General features: G+C 37.3%; 1 protein-coding gene across 7 annotated transcripts in view; it reads left to right on the top strand.

Moving 5' to 3' along the window:
- The window catches only part of FKBP5 (FKBP prolyl isomerase 5), a 105159-nt gene that overhangs the window by 19255 nt on the left and 59292 nt on the right, over positions 1-26612 (top strand). For 3 of the 7 annotated variants that reach the window (XM_087438508.1, XM_087438511.1, XM_087438512.1), the window contains exons 2-3: positions 20530-20654; positions 25877-26021. In XM_087438508.1, the coding sequence (XP_087294634.1) occupies positions 20550-20654; positions 25877-26021 (250 nt within the window). In that variant the 5' untranslated portion in view covers positions 20530-20549. Of the gene's footprint in view, positions 1-14891; positions 16796-20526; positions 20655-25876; positions 26022-26612 lie in introns of all 7 variants that reach the window. The other 4 variants (XM_087438507.1, XM_087438509.1, XM_087438506.1 and 1 more) reach the window with 3 other exon arrangements.

Below are 26612 nucleotides of genomic sequence, written 5' to 3'. Positions count from 1 at the left end.
AGATACCTTGGGCATTTTAATTGATCATTTAAAAAATGTTTCCTGGCTTTTGAAACTTGGCTAATAACAAATAAGAATCCATATCTTTTTAGAAGCACATAATGTGAATTTAGAGTTTTTACTATCTTAGTGCTTGTCAGGATGGAGCCTATTCACAGGAGATAATCTAGAACCACAGTCAGAGACCTGTTACTACTACAGAGTCAGTATGTGAAATGGTTGGAGTGCAGGCCTAGGAGTCCTTCCACCTGGTTCCTCTGCTCACAGGCAGTGTTATGCCCCTGAATTTCGCCATCTGGAAATGGCAATAACAGTTCCTATATCATAGGGTTATTGAGAGGATCCATCATGGAACTTACATTCTATAGTAAGGAGAGGCAGGCAGTTTACAAATAAATATATGTGCCGGGTGGTAAGTGGAGGAAAAAAATGGCAGGGGTGATTACTGTCGTTTCTTGCTCTTTTATATCGGGTAATAAGGAAGGCCTCTCTGATAAGAAAGTATTTGAACAGAGACCTGAAGGAAGTGAGGGAGCAAACTATGTCGCTATCTGGGGGAAGAGTTCCAGGCAGAGGGAACAGCAAATGCGGAAGCCCTGAGGAGGGGCATAGCAAGAAGGCCAATGTAACACACAAAAGCAGAATGAGTGAGAGGAGGAGCAATAGGAAATAATTTTGGAGATAGCCACTGACTAGCATGTAGGGTTTTAAGCATAAGAAGGACTTTGGTTGTTATTCTGTGTGAGATGGGAAGCCATTGGAGTGTTGCCAGAGTAATTTTTTTTTTAGACTGGTCTGATTGTCACTTCTTTTCTTCAAAATGCTCCAGTTCTCTATTTCCTTTGGAATAAAGTTCAAATGCTTTATTCTGGCACACAGGGTCCTTCACAGTCAGGCCTCTGCCTATTTATTTAGCATTATCTGCCTCCTTCCCACATGTGCCCTTCACTTTTGCCAAATTGGATTACATGCAGTTCCCTGGATGTGTCATGATGATTCGTGTCTTTGTGTCTTTCTGCACGCTGTTTGCCGGTCAGAAACCCTCCCCTCACATGACATGGTCATTGGCTCTGTTTTAGAGAATCCTCTTTGTGCTCCGAGAGTACCCTGTGCCATGATCTCTCGCCAGTCCCTCCCGTAGCCACTTGGTACTCACACCAGTAGTCTCAGAATGTGCTGTGTTTTTATACCAGCCTTGGTTTTACTCTTGCCACACCCTTGCCAGTTGAAACTATGCCTGTCCTTCAAGAACCAGCTCAAACACTGCCATCTTTTCCCTACTTTATAAATTGCCATCTTTTCCTTACTCTTATAAATACTTTGTAGCTCTCTTATACTTTGAATCATAGTTATCTTGAATTAAAATGTTTCTTTGCCTTACCTCAACAAAATCCTTGGCCTTACTCATTTCACTTTCCATTGTAGCCCCAATATACGGTCTTGCACACATTTCACATTCAGTGTGTATTCATGGTGTGTGGGATTCATGGGATAATTAGAAAACTATTGGATTTCAAGCCTCTAAGGGCCAAAAGCAGCAAAAATGAACAAAGTGAGATGCCTATTAAATTAACAAAATTTTAGTATAGTGTGTTGTTGGTGATGGCATGGTTACCTTGGTTCTCTCATATATTTACTCCTGGCGGGAAATATTAGCGCAGCCCTTTCGAAATGTAGTTTGGCAAAATGTATTTAGACGCATAAATGTTCATGGTTTTTGACCTAGTAACGCCACTTCTGGAAATCATTTTAAGAAAATAATACAAACCAGAATGAGAATTATAACAGCTACCTCTACTACTAATGATGAAAGTTTACTATGTGACAGGGACCATGAAAATTTAATTTACTTAATTCAATCCTCAGACTCCTAAGAGGTGTGAATAGTGTTAACCTCATATCATAGATGGGGAAATGAGGCACAAAGAAGTTAAGTGACTTGCCCAAGATCATGCAGCTGTTGTCAGGCCAAGATTCCCACTGAAGCAGACTATTCCAAGAATCCATACTTTTAATTATATGATAAAAGCCTAGGCACAAAAATGTTCATAGCAGTGTTATGTAGTATAGATAAATTGAAAGCAATGTATATCATGAATTATGGTCCATCCATTCAATAGAATAATTTTGATAACAGCTTTATTGAGATAAAATTTACATAGCATAATATTCACCTCTTTAGAACTATTCAAGTCAGTAATTTCCAGTATATTCACATAGTTGTGCAACTATTACCATTATCCCACTTAAGAACATTTTATCACCCCAAAAGAAATCTTAACCCATTAGCCATTAGCGGTCACTCCCTACTTCTCCCATTGCCCTAGGCAATCACCCCAGTCTACTTTTTGTCTCTATGGATTTGCATATTCCAGACATATCATATAAATGGAATCATACAATATGTGGCATTTTGTGTCTGGCTTTCATTTAGTATAACGTTTTCACGGTTCATCCATATTGTAGCATGTTGTCAGTACTTCATTGCTTTTCATTTCTGAATAATATTCCATTGTATGGCTATACTACATTTTGTTTATCCATTCATTAGTTAATGGACATTTGGATTGTTTCTATTCTTTGGCTGTAATGAATAATGCTGTTATGAATAATGCTGTTATGAACATTCACGTACAAGTTTTTGTGTGGACATATGTTTTCATTTTTCTTAGAATTATTGATCAAATGATAACTCTGTTTAACTTTTAGGCGAACTGCCAGACTATTTTCCAAAGCAGCTGCACCATTTTTCTTTCCCACTAGGAACATATGAGGGTTCCATTTTCTCCACATCTTTGCCAGTACTTGTTATTATCTATCTTTTTGCTAATAGCCATCCTAGTGGGTGTGGAGTGGTAGCTCACTGTGGTTTTGATTTGCTTTCCCTGATGATTAATGATGTTGAGCATCTTTTCACGTACTGAATGGCCATTTGTATATCTTCTTTGGAGAAATGTCTGAGTCCTTTGCCCATTTTTTAATTGGGTTATTTGTCTTTTTGTTATTGAGTTGTAGGAGTTCTTAATATATTCTGGATGCAGTCTCATTCTCAGATATATGATTTGCAAAATTTTTCTCACATCCTATGCATTTGCTTTTCACTTTCTTGATGGTGTCCTTTGAAGTACAAGTTTTTAACGTTCATGAAGTCTAATTTATCTATTTTTTTTTTTAAGTTGCTTGTGCTTTCAGTTTTACATAAGAAACCCTTGTGTAATCCAAGGTCAACAAAGATTTATCCCTGTGTTTTCTCCTAAGAGTTTGATAGTTTTAGCTCTTACATTGAGGTCTTTGATCCATTTTGAGTTACTTTTTCTATATGTTGTGAGGTGGGGTGTCCAACTTGGTAATCTTTTGCATATGGAGATCCAGTTGTCCCAGCACCATTTGTTGAAAAGACTACTCTTTCCTCCATTGAAGTGTCTTTGCATCCTTTTCAAATGCCAATTGACCATAAGTATAAAAGTTTATTTCTCAGCTCTCAGTTCTATTCCTTTGATCTATGTATCTGTCCTTATCCTAGTACCAGACTAGCTTGATTACTGTAGCTTTGTAGTAAGTTTTACAACCATAAAGTGTGAGTCCTCCCAACTTTGTTCTTTTCAAGGTTAATTTGGCTATTTTGGGTCCTTCACATTTCCATATATAGTTTTGGATCAGTTTGTTAATTTTTGCGGCAAAGCCAGCTCAAGTTTTGACAGGATTGTGTTGAACTGATCAGTTTGGGGAGCATTCAATAGAATATAATGTGATCATTTTAAATTATGGTTTTGAAGACAAAAATAACATTTAAAATATATATAGTGTTGACTAGGAAGAAGCAGAATATAAAATATATACACTATGATTGCAACTATATGAAAAAATGCATATAAGAAGGCTGTTAAACAGTATGGTTCTGGCACAAAAACAGACACACAGATCAATGGAACAGAATCAAGAGCCCAGAAATAAACGCATACATCAATGGACAGCTAATTTTCGACAAAGGAGCCAAGAACATAGGATGGAGAAAGGAAAGACTTTTCAATAAATGGTGTTGGGAAAACTGGACACCCGCATGCAAAAAAATGAAAGTAGACCATTATCTTATTATACCATACACAAAAATTAAAATGAATTAAAGATTTGAATGTAAGTCCGGAAACCATAAAACTCCCAGAAGAAAACTTGGGCAGTATGCTTTTCAACGTTGGACTTAGCAGTGTCTTTTTGAATATCATGTCTCCTTAGGCTAGGGAAACAGAAGAAAAAATAAACAGATGGGACTCCATCAAACTAAAAAGCTCTGTACAGTAAAGGAAACCATCAACAAAATGAAAAGACAACCTAACAATTGGGAGAAGATATTTACAAATCATATGTATGATAAGGGGTTAACATCCAAAACATATAAAGAACTCATAGAACTCAACAACAAAAAACCAACCCAATTTAAAAAATGGGCAGAGGATCTGAACAGACATTTTTCCAAAGAAGATATACAGATGGCCAACAGGCACATGAAAAGATATTCAACATCACTAATTATTAGGGAAATGCAAATCAGAACTACAATATCACCTCACACCCGTCAGAATGGCTATTATTAAAAAGACGAGAAATAACAAGTGTTGGAGAGGATGTGGGGAAACGAGAACCCTCATACCCTGCTGGTGGGAATCTAAACTGTAGAGACACTGTGGAAAACAATATGGAGATCCCTCCAAAAATTAAAAATAGTGCTATCATATCAAACTATTCCACTTCTGGGTATTTATCCAAAGAACATGAAAATACTAATTCGAAAAGGTATATGCACCAGAATGTTCACTATGGCATTATTCACAATAGCTGAGACTTGGTAACAAGCTAAATGCCCATCAAGGGATGAATGGATAAAGAAGATGTGATGTATATATACACAATGGAATACGACTCAGCCATAAAAAAAGATGAAGTCTTGCTATTTGCGACAACATGGATGGACCTTGAGGGCATTATGCTAAGTGAAATAAGTCAGATAGAGGGAGAGAAAGCCAAATACCATATGATTTCACTCCTATGTGGAAGATAAAACAACCGGAACAACAACAAACACACACATAGACACAGAGAACAGATTGGCGGTTACCGGAGTGGAGGGGGGAGGGCGAAAGGGGGTAAAAGGTCACATGCGTACAGTGATGGATGGAGGAAAAAAAGAAGTTGTTAAAATATACCCCTATGAAGAAAATGAGAAGACAAGCCACAGACTGGAGAAAGTATTTGCAAAAGATGCATCTGATAAAGAACTGTTATCCAAAATATACAAAGAATTTTTTAAACTCAACAGTAAGAAAACAGATAACCCAATTAAATTACCTGATTTAAAAATGGGCAAAAGACCTGAACAGACACCTCACCAAAGAAGATATACAGATGGCAAATAAGCATATGAAAAGATGCTCCACATCATATGTCATTAGGGAATTGTAAATTAAAACAACAATGAGATACCATTACATACCTATTAGAATGGCCAAAGTCCAAAACACTAACAACACTGGTGAGTTGTAGAGCAACAGGAGCTCTCATTCATTGCTGATGGGAATGGGAAATGGTATAGCTACTTTAGAAGACAGTTTGGCAGTTTCTTACAAAACTGAACATACTCTTGCCATACAATCCAGCAATTGCACTTCTTGGTATTTACTCAAATAAACCGAAATCTTATGTCCACACAGAAACCTACACACACATGTTTATAGCAGCTTTATTCATAATTGCTAAAAATTGGAAGCAACTAAGATGTCCCTCAAAAAAAAAAAACAAACCATGGTACATCCATACAATGGAATATTATTCATTGCTGAAAAGAAATGAGCTCTTAAGCCATGAAAAGAGATGTAGGAACCTTAAATGTATGTTACCAAGTGAAAGAAGCCAATCTGAAAAGGCTACATCCTGTATGATTTCAACTATGTGACATTCTAGAAAAGGCAAAATTGTGGAGAATTAATAAAAAGATCAGGGGTTACAGGGAGGGAGAGATGAATAGGCAGAGCACAGAGAATTTTTAGGACAGGGTAACTATTCTATATGATCGTATAATGATGGATACATGTCATACATTTGTCAAAACTCATAGAATGTGCAACACCAAGAGTGAACCCTAATGTAAACTATGGACTTTTGGATAATAATTTGTCGATGTAGGTTCATTGATTGTAACAAATGCGTACCATTCTGGTGGGGGATGTTGTTAGTGGGTGAAGCTGCGTGTTGGTGGTATGTGGGAGCTCTGTGCTTTTTGCTCGATTTTGCTGTAAACCTAAAACTACTCTAAAAAATAAATTCTGTTAAAAAAAAGTACCCCTAAATTGTAATATTGGGATTATGGTTCTTTTTTCCTTTCTTTATTTCCCAAGCTTTCTGTAATATATAACTATATTACACCTATAATTTTAACTAAGTTTTGGCTAATAGAATAATTTTCTAACTCAAGAGGCAACTCTTAGCTCTGTAGATAAAAACCAGAGTTACCTAACTTTCCAGGAAGCGTATGTGAAGGTGAGGAGCTGGGGTATAAAGTTGTGGTTAGAATGAGCCAGTCTCAAGTTTAGCATTCACCTCCTTGAAATCTCCTTTCTCTCTCCAATCAGTTTCCTTCACTTTCTTCTCTGCTTTCTCACTCTCCATTAAAAGCCCTCCCTCACACCCTAGAGGGCTTAGGATTTTCCTGAGAATCCTTTAGGTGAAATTTTGGGAATCTGACTAGTTCGTGTAATTGCCATTGATAAATGGAATGAATGGTGGTTGAGCAGCATGAGGGCAAGGAGCCAGACAATGCAGTCTGAGCCACAGAAGACACTGACGGAAAGTGATTTTGAGAGGAGGAAAAGAAAGTCATCTAAGCAGAGCTCTTTACTCCCTTTTTTGCCCCTGTTGTGTTCTGTCACTTTTTTGGCATCTGTTTATGTTGTTTTCTTATGAAATTATATGCTTTTGAAGGGCAGAGATCTTCTAGGGCTAGTTAAAAGTTTAGATAGGCACAGAGAAGCAAGCAGTGTGGTCGGTGACAGACTGCTGTTCATGTTGTTTGGAAGTGCCGCTGCAGGGTGTGTGTGTTCTAAATAGTTTGGAGGTTCTCTTTCTAGTTTAAGCAGTGTTAAAATCTCGGTATATTGAAATACTTTATAGGTATATAATAGGGGTCCATTTGAGGTTTGTTCCACACCAAAAGCAAGTTTTATAGACCTGCTAAAGACTATTAATACCGGTGTCTACTGCAAGCCAACTTTTGTAGCATTATGACTTTGAAATACTAAGATGATTTCTCTTGTATATTTTTCAGTTGAATGAATCAAAAGAAGGGGAAAAACAGTTTTTAACTCAGATTTCTTTTAACTGTGGTATATTTATTAATGGCCTTTGGAAATGTAAAATCATAATTTTTTCATTTTTTTCTTGTAAGGTTTAAAAGAATCGTTTCTCACATAGATTAAAGAAAAAAACGAGATACTGCAATTATCTAGATTTCCAGAAATATGCACAAAACCATGGTTTCAACTGCTTGATCCTTTTGAGGCCTGTTTTTAAGCTTTGTTAGAAGGGATCAGAGCAGTCTTCAGTTAAAACCTTTAAAATAAGGTACCTGCCTTTTTAGGAGAGAGGTTTATCATCATTAGTTACAGGCTTTGACTTTTGTAGTGTTGTGGAAAAACTGTACCCTTCAAATTTCAAACTGTAAAAATTTGTTCTAAACAGTGTTTATCAGATACTTTTTCCCCGCTTGAAACTGCATTCATGATACTTTTTTTTTTTTCCCCTGTGTCTCCCTATTTCTGGTTTAAAAATATACTGATGGACTTGTGCTTCTGGCTAAGATGGAATAACAGAAATTGGGTTTACTCTCTTGACTGTAATCACATAACAAATAAACAAAAACCCCAGAAAAAATATGAAGTTTTGAACACTGAACAACGGGCAGCACAGGACAGTGATCCCCAAGAAAGTGGAAACAAACAGAGGAACCCTACAATTATCCTAGCTTACTGCCTGAAGAGAGTTTCAGGTTGAAGCTTAAAGAGGAGGAACCGAGGCAGAGCCCAACAATCTCCTTGAGTTGAGGAGACAGTGCTGGAGTCCAAGGTGGCTAGAGTTTGAAGAAGAGAGAGCCACACAAGGAGAGAACTCCAGAGGTTTGCAGCGAGTCCCCCTTAAGTCTTCAGATGAGTGCTGGTCAGTGCATGTGTTGTGTGGAAGCTACCTGAAGCCGAGAAAGAACTGCCCAAAAGGATTAGAGGGAACAATCCCTGATTCTTTCTTAGGGTTGAGAATAGTTTGTGTTCCCACCAGCCAGAGAAGAAAGACCTCAGAAGTCACAGGACATGGAGTAGAGTACTCAGAAGGGTATTGCCTCCGTGGTGGGACAAATGTAGCCCTAAACTGAAGACTGCTCTGATCCCTTCTAACAAAGCTTAAAAACAGGCCTCAAAAGGATCAAACTGTTTCTAAGTAACTTAACTGCATCCCAGAGCAAAGGTCAATATTTATAGTTATGCAGAAATACCTAGCAAGGTAAAATTCACCAAGGTAAAATTCACATTTGGCCCCTAGTCAAAAATTATCAGACTTGTAATGAAGCAGGAAGAATACCCCATGAAGAGGAAGATCAATCAATAGAAACAGACCCAGAAATGACACAGATGATAGAATTAGTAGACAAAGACATTAAAACAGTTATTATAACTATATTCCATATGTTCAAGAAAGTAGAGGAAAGATTGAGAATGTTAACAGATATGAAATACATTTAAAAGACCTAAATTGAACATCTAGAGATGAAAACTACGTGTGAGATGAAAAATACACTACATGGGATTTGCAGCAATTTAGACAGTGCAGAAGAAAAAAATTAGTAAATTTGAAACCATAGCAATACAAACTATCCAAAATAAAACTCAGAAAGGAAATAAAGACTAGGAAAAAAATGAGTAGAGCATCAGTGAGCTGTGGGACAACTTAAGGTGGCCTACATGTAATTGTAGTACATGTAATTGTAGTCTTGAGGAAAAGGGGGGAGGTGCAGAAGAAAATTTTGAAGGAACAATGGCCAAAAATTTCCAAATTTGATAAAAATTGTAAACCCAGAGATCCAAAAGGAAAAAGGGAACAAAAAACAGATGTGACAAATAGAAAACAAATCATAAGATGTTAGATTTACACCAAACCATATCAGTAATTACATTAATATAAATGGTCTAAACAGCCCAATTAAAAGGCAGAGCTTAGTAGATTGGGTACGAAAGCAAGACTCAACTTATGCTGCCTAAAAGAAACCTACTGTACATATTAAGATACAAATAGGCTAAAAGTAAAAGGTTAGTAAAGGATGTCCCATGCTAACACTAATCATAATCAAAAGAAAGTTGGAATAACTATGTTAATTTCAGACAAAATAGATTTTAGAGTGAAGAATATTACCAGGAATAAAGAGGGTCATTTCATTGTGATAAAGAGGTCAATTCATCAAGTAGAATTAATAGTCCTAAATATTTATGCACCTAATAACAGAGCTTCAAAATATATGAATCAGAAACTGATAGAACTGAAAAGAGAAAGAGATCTACAATTATAGTTGGAGATTTTAGTACCTTCTCTCTCAATAATTGACAGAACAAGTAGACAAAAAAATCAGTAATGATTTAGAAGACTTAAACAGCACTATCAACCAGTTGACTTAATTGACATTTATATGACATTCTACCCAACACAAGTAGAATGCATATTCTGTTCAATTGTACACACAACATTTACTAATATAGACCACAGTTTACATCTGCTATGTGTATGTATAGACATATACTTTCAACGCACTTCAGAGATATATTAATTATGCTAGGGTTTTCTTAATAGCCACTGCTTCTGATTAAAACAATATTATTTTTACTTTTATAGTTGAATACTCAGGTATGGTATAATTCTCCAGATTAGATTTTTCAGAGTAGATTTAGAGAAGAAATACAGTTAACTGCTAATGATAGTTCAGCACTGATTCTTTATAGTGTTTGATATTTTACTGTCTATATTGGCTGCTTTTGAAAATCACAATTCATTTCAGTGTTTATTGAGTGCCTCCTATATGCCATTCACTTATACTAGGTGGTGGGGGTACAAAAATGAGAAGGACATATTCTCTGCCTATACAGTGTTTACGACCTTTGTCATATGTTACCTTGTTGGCCCGTTCTTAGAAATCATCAGCAGACTTGGAATCAGACTGTTTGGCCCAAGTGAATTAACCCAGGTTAATAATCTACCACTGTGGCACAGGTAGAAATTGAATTTTTCTCTCAAAATGTGAACAAGTAATAGAGGCTTACTCTTAACTGTCTTTACCCTTGCCAGAATGTAAGTTCCATGGAGACAGAGATTGTTTTCTGTTTACTGCTGTATCTCCATTGCCTAGAACAGTGCCTGGCACATAGTAGGTGCTCAGTAGATACTTGATGAATGAATAGGTGAATGGCTCCTTATCTTTCAGCTTTAAACTCAGATATCTACTTCTTGTAGTGTTCTTCCCCTCTGAGCTGGTTACCCACCCCTTTATGGATATATTTTCCTTACATTCCCATTGGCCAGAATTTAGTCACATGGCCAACACTTGGCTGCAAGGGAGAAAATTGGGGCTTTATTCTGGGAAGCTTCGTGTCCAGTTAAAAAGTGGAGGTTTTATTACTAAGGAAGAAGTGGAGAAAAGGATTACTGAGGATTACTCGCAGTCTCTGCCACAGTCTAACAGTCATATGTATCAGATGCACCTTTGAGCTAAGGGGTGACATGATGTGGTGTGGAGCAGGCCACACCTATAGTGAGAAGTAAGAGGGCCCGCATGAAGCCAAAGTACCAGAGAAGGATTCACATGCTTGCCTCAGAGGGAAAAGAGCAGGAAATGGTTTTATCTGAACAATGGTATGGTATTAAATAACAATGAGAGGAACAGTGCTTTCGAGGTGCCGCGAGATCTTTTTAATCTATTATTGGTAATATTGCTCACTTCTTCAGTGATGGTTTGAGTTTTTTAAACTGTTCAGCTGTACTGCCAAGAGTCCTAGTAATCAGAAGTGAGGCTTAGATATTAAAGGTTTGAGAACTGCTGTTTTATTTACTTAGTAGTAATTGCAACTAGACATTTATCTTTATTGCGTAGAATCTGATAACTCCCCGATGTATAACTTTCATCAAGGCTTCTCTCCTGAGCTCAGGCCTTGTCTCTGCCTGCCTTCTGGGTATCTCACAAGCACCTCACGCTCAACCAGAGTTCTCTTCCTCTGCGTAGAAGGCCCTCCAAAATGTTTAAATTAAATTGAACAGAAAGAAGAAAAAGTTCTGATGAGTGGAACCATGAAATATTTCATCTTTTTGTCCTAAGTTTAAAAAAAAAATCATGAAAGTAGTACATGTTTAGTGTTAAACTATTTAAATGATACAAAATAAAATTTAAGAAGTGAAAATTCCTTCTTATACCCCCTTCTCCCAAATCTCATTCTCCAGAGGTAACACTGTTTTAACAGTGAGTATCTTCCCAAACTTCTTGTATATATATTCAGATGTATACACACATATACATTATTTTCCTCCTAAAAATAGGATATATTACAAATTGTTCTGCAACTCATCATTTGCTTAATAGCACATCTAGGACATCTTTCCATCTTTTTATGACATTATTAGAAAATTGTTTACCTGGAATAGCTAAGACCTCACTTGTTCCATATTAATATTTCAGAGTTTAGCTGTCTTAACTCTAAGGAAGAAACAATGATGAAAAAGACATTTTAGCATGTAACATCTACATAATTGTAATCCAGTGTTCTAAAATGATTGCACACACCAAAATCTACAAACAGCTAGGATCCGTGGTTGGTTGCTGAAAGTAATTATGATATACCACATTGTCTGTATCATATGTGTTATCCCATTGTGACATCATGAACTGACTTTTTTTTTTTTTTACAGCCTAGAGGACCAGATCATCACCGGATACTATGTACTGTTACAATACACTTCATTTTTACAAGGATATTCTTTTTTAATGGATGAACATTTATAAAATCCTTTCTCAATTCAATTGTTTGGATGCTCTTGGTGTGTAGACTCTTAGCTAAATGATTCCCTACTGTATAGATTTACCTCATCCTTTTCAAAGACTGCATAATATTTTTATAGTATGAATTTGCCAAATTTTATTTAAACATTCCCATGACCATCCTCTTGAGGAAAAACTTTAGAATACTTTTATTTAGCCATACAGTTAATTTAGCTGTAACTTAAGCAATCCATAAATGTCTAATTGATGAACAGATCTATGCCTATGTTCTTCCTACTCTTTTTTTTTTTTTTTTTGGTGGGGGAGATCGGCCCTGAGCTAACATCTGTTACCAATCTTCCTCTCTTTGCTTGAGGAAGATTGACCCTGAGCTAACATCTGTGCCATTCTGTCCTCTATTTTGTCTGTGGGTCACCGCCGCAGCATGGCTTGATGAGTGGTGTAGGTCTGCGCCCGGGATCCGAACTCACGAACCCAGGCCGCCAAAGCAGAGTGCCCCGAACTTAACCTCTACGTCCCCGGGCTGGCCTCTGTTCTTCCTACTCTTGAATGATTACTTTTTTGTTCCTCTCCTTTCCCCTGTGTATTTAAGCCTGTCTAGTTATTTTCTTTTTTTAAGCCTTTGTGCTCCACTACCCTTTCACCTAAAGCATTTCACTTTTTCCCTTTTAGAAGCCTAGTGCAAGGTATCAAGCTTCTCACCTGTCACTTTTGCATCTTTATGCATTCCCCTTCTACTTAACTCTTATACTCACACTACGCTACCTTTCTCTTATTTCCAGTTCTTAACTTTCTCAGCCTTTACCACTGCCTAGTGCCCTTGGGAGATGCTAGTGGATACACAAAATCAGCAATTTTTTTTCCCTAAAATTTTAGTCAAATACTTATTCATAGAAGATGTCCTATTTTATTCTAAGTAAAATCTTCAAATATTTGAGAGGTAATTGCATTCACAAAATAAGAACGTGCTGGGGGCCGGCCCCGTGGCTTAGCGGTTAAGTGCATGCACTCCGCTACTGGTGGCCTGGGTTCGGATCCCGGGCGCGCACCAACACACCGCTTGTCCGGCCATGCTGAGGCAGCATCCCACATATAGCAACTAGAAGGAGGTGCAGCTATGACATACTGGGGATTTGGAGAGAGAAAGGGAAAAAAAGGAGGAGGATTGGCAATAGATGTTAGCTCAGGGCTGGTCTTCCTCAGCAAAAAGAGGAAGATTGGCATGGATGTTAGCTCTGGACTGATTTTCCTCGCAAAAAAAATAAATAAATAAGAACGTGCTAAGAAAAATGAGCAATCAGATAATAAAAGAGTATACAGAAGTCAAAAATATTATTTAAAAAGTCCTTTGAGGGGCCGGCCCGGTGGCGCAAGCAGTTAAGAGCCTGCGCTCCGCTGCGGTGGCCCAGGGTTCGCTGGTTCGGATCCCGGGCATGCACCGACGGCACTGCTTGGCAAGCCATGCTGTGGAAACCTCACATATAAAGTGGAGGAAGATGGGCATGGATGTTAGCCCAGGGCCAGTCTTCCTCAGCAAAAAAAAAAAAAAAAAAAAAAAAGGAGGATTGGCAGGTGTTAGCACAGGGCTGATCTCACAAAAAAAAAAAAACCTTTGAACAGATTAAGTGATATAATGGACATAGTTGACAACTAAATGGTGATCTAGAAATTACATCAAAGAAAATCTCTTAGAATATAGAGCAAAAAGACAAAGATGGGATCCGAGAGGAAAGCCCAATGTTTTTCAGCCCTGTGTGCACATTAGAATCATCTGAGATGCTTTTTAAATACACTGATGCCCTGGCCCCACCACAGAAGTTAAATCCAGACTCTCTGGGAGTGCGTCCAGGCATCAGTGGCTTTTTAAAGTGTCCCAGGTGATCCTAATGTTTATCCCAGGTTTAGAAACATGTTTAAGAGACCTGAAGGATAGAACCAAGATGTCCAAAGTCTGTCTAATAAGACTTCTAGAAGCAGAGGACAGACACTGAAGGAAAAGGAATAATGGTAGGAACTTCCCTGAGATCCCCCAAAGACTTGTCTTCAGCAATTAAGAACCAGGATATCAAGGCCCCTGCAGGAATTAAGGAAAGAAGACTAATACCACAATATATCCTGGTGATATGTCTGAACCCCAGAATAAAGAAAATCCTTACATCTTCCATAGGGAAAAATGGGAGCCACCTTGTGCGCTAGGGAGGGAAAGAAGCCTACCTGGCCTGACTGATGCAAACACAGCTTCTGCTCTCTTCCCCAGATGTGGCTCTTTGCTTACTCTCTCTGGCCCACTCCCGCTGTTCGTGATGCTGACCCCAGGCTCCCTTGGGAAGAGCTGTTCCTTGGGAAGAGCTGTTGGTGTTTAGAAGGCAGTTTGCTCTTCTTTATTCTCTCCTTAAGCCTGATCTCAGCTTTTCTTGTTTAGCTCAGTTAGAGCTTTACAAATTTTTCTGTCATTCCAGTGTCGTCTTGGAGGGATAAAGTTGATAATTTAGTACTGTCTTTCAACCTTTGACATTTGGATGGTCTAATATTTTCTAGATGTTTTTGTTGCTCTAATACTAATATAACCCTTTGCCTCCTACTTATTTAAGAACGGTAATTCATCCAAGTAAGTAATCAGTGACAGATGTAATTGTAAATCTGTTCTATTAACTTTGCTTTCTTCAGTAATTACTTGTACTGAGAAGAAAAGTGAGTTTACCAAAGCACTGGTTGTATCTAAGAGATACAATGAAGGAGGAAATAATTTGTAGCTACAAAATGGTAGTTGTATTTAGGATTCTCTTTTCTCTTCTGTCTTCATGACTGGACATCGCAGAGCCTTTGGTCCCTGAAGAACTGGTGCAGCAGTTACTGTTGGAGGCTCGATTCAGAACTTTGGAAGTGCACTGGGAATGTGCAAGGCATCCTCAATTAAGGAGAAGGAAGGAGGATTCAAGAGAGAAGTTAAGTCTGGCTGACCATTCTGTTAAATTAATTTCTGTCTGCTCTGGCCTCAGATTTTTTTCTTTCTTTTTTTTTTTTTTGTCTTAATTGTGTTAAAATATACATAAAATTTACCCTTTTAACCATTTTTAAATGTCCAGTGCAATGGCAGTAAGTGCATTCACATTGTTGTGCAATTTTCACCACTATTCTCCAGAGCTTTTCCATGTTCCCAAACAGAAACTCTGTACCCATTAAACAACAACTCTCTATTACCACCCCCACCGCCCCCAGCCCCTGGTAATCTCTGTTCTACTTTCTGTCTCTATGAATTTGCCTATTCTAGGTACCTCATATAAGTAGAATTGTATAACATTTGTCCTTTTGTGTCTGGCTTATTTCATTTAGCATCATGTTTTCAAGGTTCATCCAGGTGGTAGCATGGATTAGAATTTCATCTCTTTTTATGGCTGAATAATATTCATTTTAATAATAATATATAATCTATGTAAACACACCATATTTTGTTTATGGACTCTTCGATTGTTTCCACCTTTCGGCTGTTGTTAATAATGCTGCTACGAACATTGGTATACAAGTGTCTGTTTGAGTCTCTGCTTTCACTTCTTTTGGGTGTATACCTAGGACTGGAATAGCTGGATCATATGGTAATTCTGTGTTTAACATTTTGAGGAAACACCAAACTTTTCCACAGAGGCTACATCATTTTACATTCCCACCAGCAATGCATGAGGGTTCCAGTTTCTCTACGTCCTCACCAACACTTATGTTTCCTTTTTTGATAATAGCCATCCTAATAAGTGTGTAGTGGTATCTCATTGTGGTTTTGATTTGCATTTCCCTTATGACTAATGATGTTGAGCATCTTTTCATGAGCTTATTGGCCATTTGTATATTTTCTCACAGGTGTCTTTTTTAAAGGAGAAAAAATGTTTGAGCACGTGTAGGGGTATTGTTCATTATCTCCCCATTCCTTACCCCGATGTAGAGAAGGAAATTAACTGGGGGAAAGTAAATGAATAAATATAGTGTGCTGTTTCATGTAGATGTATAGTCTATCTTTATATGTGATCTTGTTTCCTCTGTGTGCATATTTATCTCTCTCGTATGTATGTCTTGTCTATAAATAGATAACTTCTCCTGACACTCCTGTGTTACTGTATGAATGTTTGTGAGAGGCCTGGGGCTGAAAGTAAATAAGGGCTTTCCAGTTCATCCTTACACAGATATTTTCAAAGTTAAGATGCACTTATATAACATTCAGTTACAAGCCCTAGGTATACCTCTTTTCTTGTGTTTTCCTTGTGTGTTTTAGTTGTGGGAGGCTGAAAGCTGTTATGGTCCAGACATCTGTAATACTTACAAAGAAGGCTGCTGTAATTTTCTGTGCTTCTAACTAAGTAGCCAGTTCCAATATATTTTTTTGTCTTCTTTCTGACAACGTGCCTGTTAGACAGGCGCTTTTTGATACAAGGTATCTATATTTTAACAAAGAGAACAAGATAGTAAGTAATATACATGGGGAATTAGTGGGTAGAGCTTTAATATGACTTCTCATTTGGGAGATCTTACAATTTAGTTATGTTAACTGAAGTTTTCAGGACACTGTTGATGAAATTTTAAGCGTAGTCTCATTTTTCTGTTATGTCTCAGGTGTTTGCTGACTAGCAGTTTGGAGAGGGCATGCTTATCTGGCATGTCCATAACAGAACGAACTGTGTGTTCCCTCTCTGATGTACTGGGTAGCAATTTCCCCCCTTTGGACGGTTCAGAACAGTAAGCTTTGTCATAGATTAATATCCATAGCTACATAGTGATTTTAAATCCAGAATAAACCTAGCATAGGGGAAAGAAGAAAAGGCTGTCTTAATGAAAAAAGTGAAACTTTCTCAGTGTGTCTTATAGGTTTTTAGGAGTTGTCTGTTCTTACTGCCTTTTTTCATGTAACACTAGATCAAGGAAAAAGTTCTTTTAAATTTGTTTTGTTTGCTTACAAGAATCTATACCCCAAATAGCGTAACTGGAATTAAAGGGAAATACTTGGAAAGTTCAGTTTATTTCTTTATTCTTCCAGATTTATCTGCCTTTGAAAGTTCAAAACAGTTTGTTTTATTGTTATTTTTATCTTTGTGTTTTAATTATTTATAATACCCCTTTTCATATGGACTCCATAGTACTCAGAACCATTCTCTGAGATTACGAAGATTGCTTGCATCTCTTGAAGGGTTAGAACCAGAAATGAAAAGCAAATTCCTTTATCAAATAAGACTTGTAAAGCTAGCAAATCAACTTATACAATTTCCCTATTTATCTGAATTTTAATTGCCATTGTTTCCAAAGGGCAGGGTTAGAACCAAAAGAAAATGTTTTTTGATTGACAATACTTTCATTGAAAAATTTAGCTGATCCGGAAATGATGAGCATTCAAAAGAAAGGCACTGCCTTTGGATGTGTTGTGGTCATGCTTTCTCAGTGCTTTGTTTTTAGTTTTTTTGTGGTGTTTGTGCTCACTCCTGCTCTGTCTTAAATGATTTGAAAGTAAGTGGCAGACGTCATGACCCCTCACCCCTAATTACTTCAGCATGTCTCTCCAAAGAATGAGGATATTATTCTACATAAAACCACAATACTGTATCACACTCCAGAAAGCTAACATTTTACAGTAATAATAATCTAGTGTATGGCTTGTTTTCCAAATTTTTCTAATTCTTCCAAAAATGTACTTTCATAACTCTTTGTCCCCCTAATCCAGGGTCCAGCCAAGGATCACACATCACATTTGGTTGTTGTGTCTCTTCAGTCTCCTTTAAACTGGAAAAGCCCCTGTCTTTCTTCTATTTTTTTCCTGCCTTCCATAACTTTAACATTTGGAGGAGTCTGGGCCAGTTGTCTTGTAGAATGTTCCACAACCTAATTTTGTCTTTTCTTCTTGGTTAGTTTCAGGTTAAAAATTTTTGGTAGGAATAGCACGTGTATGCTTCCCATCACAGTACGTCAGGAGGCACAGTGGTATCGGTCTGTTATTGATAATGCAGAGTTTGGTCATGATGCAGATCACTTGTGTTAAGGGGATATTTGTCAGATCACTTCATTGGAAAGCCCTTTTTCCCTTTTTAATAACAAGTAGTCTGTAGGTTCATGCTTTGAGACCGTATGGCTGTCCTGTTCCCTAATAACCTTTCACCTGGTGGTTTTAATGTGCTCATTGATTTAATCCAGGGTTTCCCCAGGGGTCTACTGGTATATCAGTGTGTCTGTGAAGCCCTGGGAAATTTTTATGTGTGTATGTATTTTTCCAGGGATGTGGTCTGTGACCCCCAAATATATAGATCTTTTCCCCCCTGTTTTTGAGGGTACCTTCTACAAGTTCCTGTGCATCAGAGATGTGTGAGTGGTAGGTTACTAGAAGCGGGGAACCAACCCTGTTATCTTACTTTCCTAATTACCTATCTCAGCATCACATACAACTAGGTACTTAATTTTTGCTGTTTGTTTGAGAATGCTCTGTTCTGGCCTTTCTCTTATCCTGAGCCAAGCATTTGGGTCTTTCTGTTTGGTATAAACTGTACTAGAAAATAAAGCAAAGAGGCTTAGGCTTAGCCCCTGGTTTTTGGTGTTCTTTTTGAAGATTTTTAGGCAAAATTTGATTTGTGTCTTTGCTGACACTGAAGTAAATTTAGGTCAGTTGGAAATGAATTAAAACACTGCAATATGTTTTAGTTGTCTAATTATCAGTTGCATCACTAAGACATTTTTCAAAAGTGTAGACAGGAGAGTCCAGCAGGTGACTTTAGGGAGCCCTATGTCCATTATTAGCCCAATGTGGAATAGCTGTAGAAGTGATTGATCCTTGACTTTCCCTGCACAACCGGGAGAGCAGTGTGGAATTAATCATGGCAGTGGTCAGCGAGGTGTGTTCTGTTTTGTCTGTTGATTAGCCTGTTGTAACGTTGGTTTGCCTTGCATGAAAAAGTGTCAGTTGGGTGACCGATAATAAGAGCTAACATTGGAATAGGATACTTTTTAAATAAACATTATACCATTTAACCTAGAAGATCACTCTGTGAAAGTAGATATTATTTTTATTCTAATTACGTGGGTAGGGCCGGCCCCGTGGCTTAGCGGTTAAGTGCGCGCGCTCCGCTGCTGGCGGCCCGGGTTCGGATCCCGGGCGCGTGCACCAATGCACCGCTTCTCCGGCCATGCTGAGACCACGTCCCACATGCAGCAACTGGAAGGATGTGCAGCTGTGACATACAACTATCTACTGGGGCTTTGGGGGAAATAAATAAATTTTTTAAAAAATAAAAAAAAAAAATTACACGGGTAAGGAGAAAAGGCTTAGAGAAGTTAAAATATACAGCATCAAACAGCTTGTGAGGAGCTCCAAGTTCCTTGTGCTTTCTGTTTCACAAGTCTAAAAGGTAGGGGCGTTCTAGGGAATCTAAATATGAACAACGCATGGCCCTTGCTCCCAAGGATCTGTTAAATCCAGCAAATGTGTCTTCTTATAAATATATTATAGACAGCAAATCAAAGGAAGAGCTAAGGAAGTACAGAAAAGGGCAGACAACCTCCAAGTATAAAGTCAAGGTTGGTATGATGGAGGTGACATTTGAGGGGGAGGAGTATTTGGGGAAGAAGAGGAAGAGTGGCCAAAAGTATGGAGATGGGAAAGCACAGGGCTTGTTATGGGAGAGGAATTGGTCTGGTTTGGCTAGAGCATGAGCTGCATGAAAGAAAGTAGTAGAAGCTAGACCTCAAAGAGGTTAGGATCAGATTGTGACGGGCCTTGAATGCCATGCTAGAGAAGAACCTCATTCTGAAGGGATTTTGAGCAGGAAACGAAAAATGTGGCCATGTAGAAGACCCAAAAATAATCATGATAAGTGCTTATATCTTTAAATTATGACTCTGTGCTAATCTCTTAACGTACATTATTTCATTAATGCCTCACAGTAACTTTATGAACAGTGTACTACGTCCATTTTATAGACGTGAAACTGAGGCTCAGCTAGGTGAAGTAAGTTTGCAAATGTCAAACAGATTTTGTTGGAGCTAGGACTCAGAGTGGGGTCTGTTAGCTTCCAGAGCCTATCCTGGTTTTCACTATGATATATTGTCATTTCTTTTGTCAGATCACCTGATAAGTTCTTAATTCTCTGTCAAGAATATGGCTACAGGAAAAGGACGTTTTCAGAGTTCTGAAAGGACTACTTCTCAATGTGTAATCATGTTAAGGAATATAATCACTACCAAACCTGACTTGTACTACTCCCTAATTTGGGATCAGAGCTGGGTGGGAAATTAAAGAGTTGGATGATGTTTTATTTACATGCCTCATGGCATCAATACATGATCATAGCAAATGCTTTTGTTTTCATTTTTAGCGTCTAACCTTATTGGCCCTAAGTAAATCTTAGGTCAGATAAAGCTCAGTTCCTAGGAGAATTTTAAGATGCATAAAGAAGTGGTATTTCTCCTAGCTAAAATATGTTTCTTCTCAGCAGGTTTCTACTGATAAAAGACAATGACTACTGACGAAGGTGCCAAGAACAGTGGAGGAAGTCCAGCAGCAGCTGTTGCTGAACGGGGAGAGGATATTACCTCCAAAAAAGATAGAGGAGTATTAAAGGTGAGGCCGCAAGGATGGTGACATGTAGGGAAATTTGCTATCTGGAAAGACTGTTTATAAAAATCTTTTTTTTTTTTGGCTGGAGGTGGAGGTGAATAATATTCGTGGAGGCTTACTAAGTGCCAAACACCACAGCTAAATTCCGATTTCATCTTCATAACTTGAGGTTTATTTTAATCCCAGATTATAGATGGTGATACTGAAGCACAGCTAGAAAAATTAACTTGCCCGATAGATATATCTTAGTAAATGCAGACCTGGGGTTCAGGTCCAAGTTATATCTGACTCCAAAAGGCTGTGTCTCCCTATTCTCAGACAATGTAAATGGGTTATTATTTTAATATAATATTTAAGTATATTAAAACTAGCTGATGATAATTCAAAAGACTTTTTAAGGAAAAAGAAAAGCTAACTTGCAAAATTTAAAAGGATTTGTTTTTACATACAAATAGTGTTCCTGTGTGCAGTGAAGATATTTTTTGAGGTTTCATTAGAGAATATATCTTACTTTTGAATTAGTTTTCCTCCTTGTTAAAACACTTTATATTTTTTTCCCTCTGCAGTTAATCATTTTTACATGTTTTATTTATTTGTATCTAACAGTGGTCTTGTGAGACAATCAGAGCAGCTCTTGATTCTTTGAGTTTATAAGTGAATAAACTGCCCTAAATCAGGCACACAGACCAGTGGAACAGAGCACTTTTAGAATATCATGTGATTTCTTTTAGATTAATTTTTTGAAACTTTTTTTCCTTTTGAAGTCCTAGAAGGGCAGTAATGATTTTTTTTTGAAGTAGCTCTTAGTTTAATTTTTTTATTATAATTTTTTTCCAGCTTTATTGAGATATAATTGATATATAACATTATGTAAGTTTATGGTGTGCAACATGATGATTTAATACACTTCTGTGTTTTGAAATGATTCCCGCAGTAGGGTTAGTTAACACTTGCATCACTTCACATAATTACCATTTCTTTTTTGTGATGAGAACATTTAAGATATACTCTCTTAGCAACTTTCAAGAATATAATACAATGTTGTTAACTATAGTCACCATGCTGTGCATTTGTTCTCCAGAATTTGTTCATAGAAGTTTGTACCCTTTGACCGATATTTCCCCATTTCCCCTACTCCTAAGTCTCTGGCAACCACGAGTGTACTCTCTGTTTCTGTGAGTTCAGCTTTTTTAGATTCCACATGTAAGTGATATCATACAGTATTTGTCTATCTTTGTTTGGCTTATTTCGCTTAGCATAATGCCCTCAAGGTCCATCCATGTTGTCACTAATGGCACAATTTCCTTCTTTCTCATGGCTGAAAAATATTCTATTGTATATATATACCACATCTTCTTTCTCTGGGATTGCTAGATCATATGGTAGTTCTATTTTTAATTTTTTGAGGAACCTCCATACTGTTTTCCATAGTGGCTGTCCCAATTTACATTCCCACTAATAGTGCACAAGCGTTCCCTTTTCTCCACATCCTCACCAACACTTATCTCTTGTCTTTTTGATAATAGCCATCCTAACAGGCATGAGGAAATATCTCATTGTGGTTTTGATTTGTATTTGCCTGATGATTAGGGATGGTGAGCATCTTTTCATGTATCTCTTGGCCATTTGTATGTCTTCTTTTGAAAATGTCTATTCGTTTCCTCTGCCGGTTTTTTAATCAGGTTGTTTGTTTTTGTAATATTGAATTGTATGAGTTCCTCATATATTTTGGACATTAACCCCTTATCAGATAAATAGTTTGCAAATGTGTTCTCTCATTTCATAGGTTGCCTTTTCATTTTGTTGTTTGTTTTTCTGTGCAGAAGCGTTTTAGTTTGAGGTAGTCCTACTTGTTTATTTTTTATTTTGTTGTTTGTGCTTTCAGTGTTATATCCAAAAAATCATTGCCAAGACCAATGTCTAGAGCTTTTTCCCTATGTTTTCTTCTAGGAGTTTTACAGTTTTGGGTCTGATGTTTAAGCCTATAATCCATTTTGAGTTAATTTTTGTGAGTAGTGTAAGCTAGGGGTCCAATTTCATTCTTCTGCATGTGATCATCCAGTTTTCCCAGCACTGTTTATTGAAGAGACTCTTCTTTCCTCATTGAGTATTCTTGGCTCCCTTGTCAAATATTAGATGACTGTATATGCTAGAGTTTATTTCTGGGCTCTTGATTCTATTCCATTGGTTTGTGTGCCTGTTTTTATGGCAATACCATCCTGTTTTGATTACTGTTGCTTTGTAATATAGTTTGAAATCAGGAAGTGTGATGCCCCCAGCTTTGTTTTTTCTCAGGATTGCTGTGGCTGTTTTGGGTCTTTTGTTGTTCCATATGAATTTTAGGATTGCTTTTTCTATTTCTGTGAAAAATGCTATTGGAATTTTGATACAGGACTGCATTGAATCTATAGATGTCTTTCAGTAGTATGAACTTCTTAAAAAATTTTTTTTGTGAGGAAGATTGGCCCTGAGCTAACATCTGTTGCCAATCTTCCTCTTTTTGGTTGAGGAAGATTGTCCATGAGCTAACATCTGTGCCAATCTTGCTCTATTATTTTGTATATGGGATGCTGCCACAGCATGGCTTGATGAGTGGTGTGTAGCTCTGCGCCTGGGACCCAAACCTGCGAACCCTGGGCCACCGTGGCGGAGCGCACAAACTTAATTTAACCACTACGCCACTGGGCCGGCTCCCAGTATGAACATTTTAATATTAATTTTTCTGATTCATGAATATAGGGTATCTTCCATTTATTTGTGTCTTCTTCAATTTCTTTCATCAAAATCTTATAGTTTTCGGTGTACAGATCTTCCACCTCCTTCGTTAAATTTATGCCTATTTTATTGTTTTTGATGCTGTTGTGAATGGGATTGTTTTCTTTTTCTTTTCTTTTTTTTTTTTTTTTTTTTAAAGATTTTATTTTTTTTTTTTATTTATTTTTTCCCCCCAAAGCCCCAGTAGATAGTTGTGTGTCATAGCTGCACATCCTTCTAGTTGCTGTATGTGGGACGCGGCCTCAGCATGGCCAGAGAAGCAGCGCGTCGGTGCGAGCCCGGGATCCGAACCCGGGTCGCCAGCAGTGGAGCGCACTCACTTAACCACCAAGCCACGGGACCGGCCTCTTTTGTTTTTTTTTATTGAGGTATAATTGACCTATAACATTATATTAGTTTCAGGTGTACAACATAATGATTCGATATTTGTATCTATTGCAAAATGTTAGCTACAATAAGTCTAGTTAACCTCTGTCACCATACATAGTTACAAAAATTCTTTTTTTGTGATGAGAACTTTTAGATTTACTCTCTTAGCAACTTTGAAATATGCAATACAGTATTATTAACTGTAGTCACCATGCTGTACATTACATCCCCATGACTTATTTGTTTTATAACTGGAAGTTTGTACCTTTTGACCCCCTTTACCTCTTTTACCCTCCCCACTCTAGCCTCTGACAACCACCAGTCTGTTCTCTGTATCTGTGAGCTTAGTTTTTGGGTGTGTTTTTTTGTTTTTTCTTTTTAGATTCCACATATAAGTGAGATCATACGATATTTGTCTTTCTCTGTCTGACTTCTTTGACTTAGCATAATGCCCTCATGGTGCATCCATTTATCGCAAATGACAAGATATCATTCTTTTTATGGATGAATAACATTCCATTATATGTATACATACACACACACCACATTTTCTTTATCCATTCATCTATCAGTGTACACTTAGGTTGTTTCCATATCTTGGCTGTTGTAAATAATGCTGCAGTGAACGTGGGGCTGCGTATATCTTTTCAAGTTACTGTTTTTGTTTCCTTTGGATAAATATCCAGCAGTAGAATTGCTGGATCATATGGTAGTTCTATTTTTAATTTTTGAGGAACCTCTGTTCTGTTTTCCATAGTGGCTGCACCAATTTACATATCCACCAATAGTGCCCAAGGGTTCCCTTTTCCCTACATCCTTGTCGACACTTGTTATCTCTTGTCTTTTTGATAATAGCCATTCTGACAGGTGTGAGGTAATATCTCTTTGTGGTTTTGGTTTGCATTTCTGGGATTATTTATTTCTTTTTCAGATATTTTGTTGTTAATGTATAGACACGCAACTGATTTCTGTATGTTGACTTTATATCATGCAACTTTACTGAATTCATTAATTACTTCTGACAGTTTTTTGATGGAGTTGCAATAATGATTCTTTTTCTTTAACGAGTGTCTGGGCTTTTGAGCTAAGAAAGTTGTAGAATCTAAGTTCATCTAAGCGTTTGGGTGGTGATATGAAGATGGGGCAGGAGGACACATCTCAAAGAAGAATTTAGGAGCAAATAATTGAATTCTTTAGATAAAAATTTCAGACCCTTCCCCAAAAAAGATGTTCATTGGACATTAGCTACTACTATCCTCTGCTATCCACTAAAAATGATTAGTTTGGCAGAGGTGATTGACAGAATAAATTATACCACCACATGCCTGGATTTGATTTTCTTTTCCCAGAACTGACCAACTGCATTAGTGGCTTGCTCTGCCAAGAACAAAATAAATATACTGGATTTTATGATAGCTAAATATTTTTCAGCTTGGAGCTTTTTGGCATTTCCTTTACTAGAAAACAAGTTATTCGGCATCATATGAAACTGTGCAGTGATACTGTTTTTTTTACACATTGAATATTCTTCAAATAATAGGAAATGTAACCTGTTATACCAAGAAATTGGGCTTTTTGGAATTAAACCAGTCTAGTGGAATCTAACCAAAAGCTAGTGTTTTTAACAAAGGAGGGAAGCAAATAAAATCTCACCTTTGAAACTTCGCTTTAGACCTCCTTTTGAATGTTCTTTGAAGTCCACTAATCTTTTTGGTTTCAGTTGGTATATGGACTAGCTTTGTGTTTTGAGAGATTTTAGTGTCAAATTGTGGGGCATTAAACCAGTAAAGCAGGATCTCTTAATTAATTATTTTGAGGGAAAAGTGTGATCAACAATAAAATTAAATATAGCACTAAAGATTTAGAGTAATATAGGACAATTTTCTAACAGTGAGTGTTAGAAAGAGAGAAATTGAAAGAGTGAGTGTTATTGAGAGAAATTAGAGGGAAGCCTTTAGAAAGGACAGATAATTATTTGCAAATCTGCCTGGGTGATGTGAAATGGACTTGTGTGACCTTTTTATTCTCTGATTAGAAGGAAAAAGTTCCACCTCCTTTTTCTTGATGTTTGTCTTTTCTAGATTGTCAAAAGATTGGGAAATAGTGAAGAAACACCAATGATTGGAGACAAAGTTTATGTCCATTATAAAGGAAAATTGTCAAATGGAAAGAAGTTTGATTCCAGTCATGATAGAAATGAACCATTTGTCTTTAGTCTTGGCAAAGGTAAGAAGGTATTTTTTTTAGATGTGTTTTACTTATATTTATTGCTATTTGTATTATATAAGAGCTAGTGGGTCCTATCCTTGCCAAAAGTAAAGGTATTTTAGAGCAGTAGTTCTGAAAGTATGGTCCGTGGATCCCTGGGGCTCCCTGAGATCCTTTTAAGGGGTCCATAATGTCAAAATTATTTTCGTAATAATACTAAGATGTTATTTACCTTTTTCCCATGTTGGCATTTGCACTGATGGTACAAAAGCTGCAGTGGTAAAAACTGCTGGTGCCTTAGCACGAATCTGGGTGGTGGCACCAAACTATACATACCGATAGCCATGTATGTTTCATTGTCCTCATTCATTGTTTAAATGAGAAAAAAAAAAAGGAAAGCCAGCTTCACTTAAGAATGTCCTTGATCAAGTGTAAAAAAATTAATTTTATTAAATCGTAATCCTTCAGTTTCACATTGTTTTGGTATTTTTGTGACAGAAAGGGGGAGCACACATTAAGCTGTTCTGCATATCCAAGTACAGTGGTTGTCTCAAGGAAAAGCACTTATGTACTTGTTTTAGTTGAGAGCTAAACTAGCTGCATTTTGTT

The sequence above is a fragment of the Ceratotherium simum genome, chromosome 13 (genome assembly GCF_057802395.1).
Source record: "Ceratotherium simum simum isolate JZ-2026a chromosome 13, ASM5780239v1, whole genome shotgun sequence".
Classification (NCBI taxonomy): domain Eukaryota; kingdom Metazoa; phylum Chordata; class Mammalia; order Perissodactyla; family Rhinocerotidae; genus Ceratotherium; species Ceratotherium simum.
This window is presented reverse-complemented; position numbering and strand designations above follow the sequence as displayed.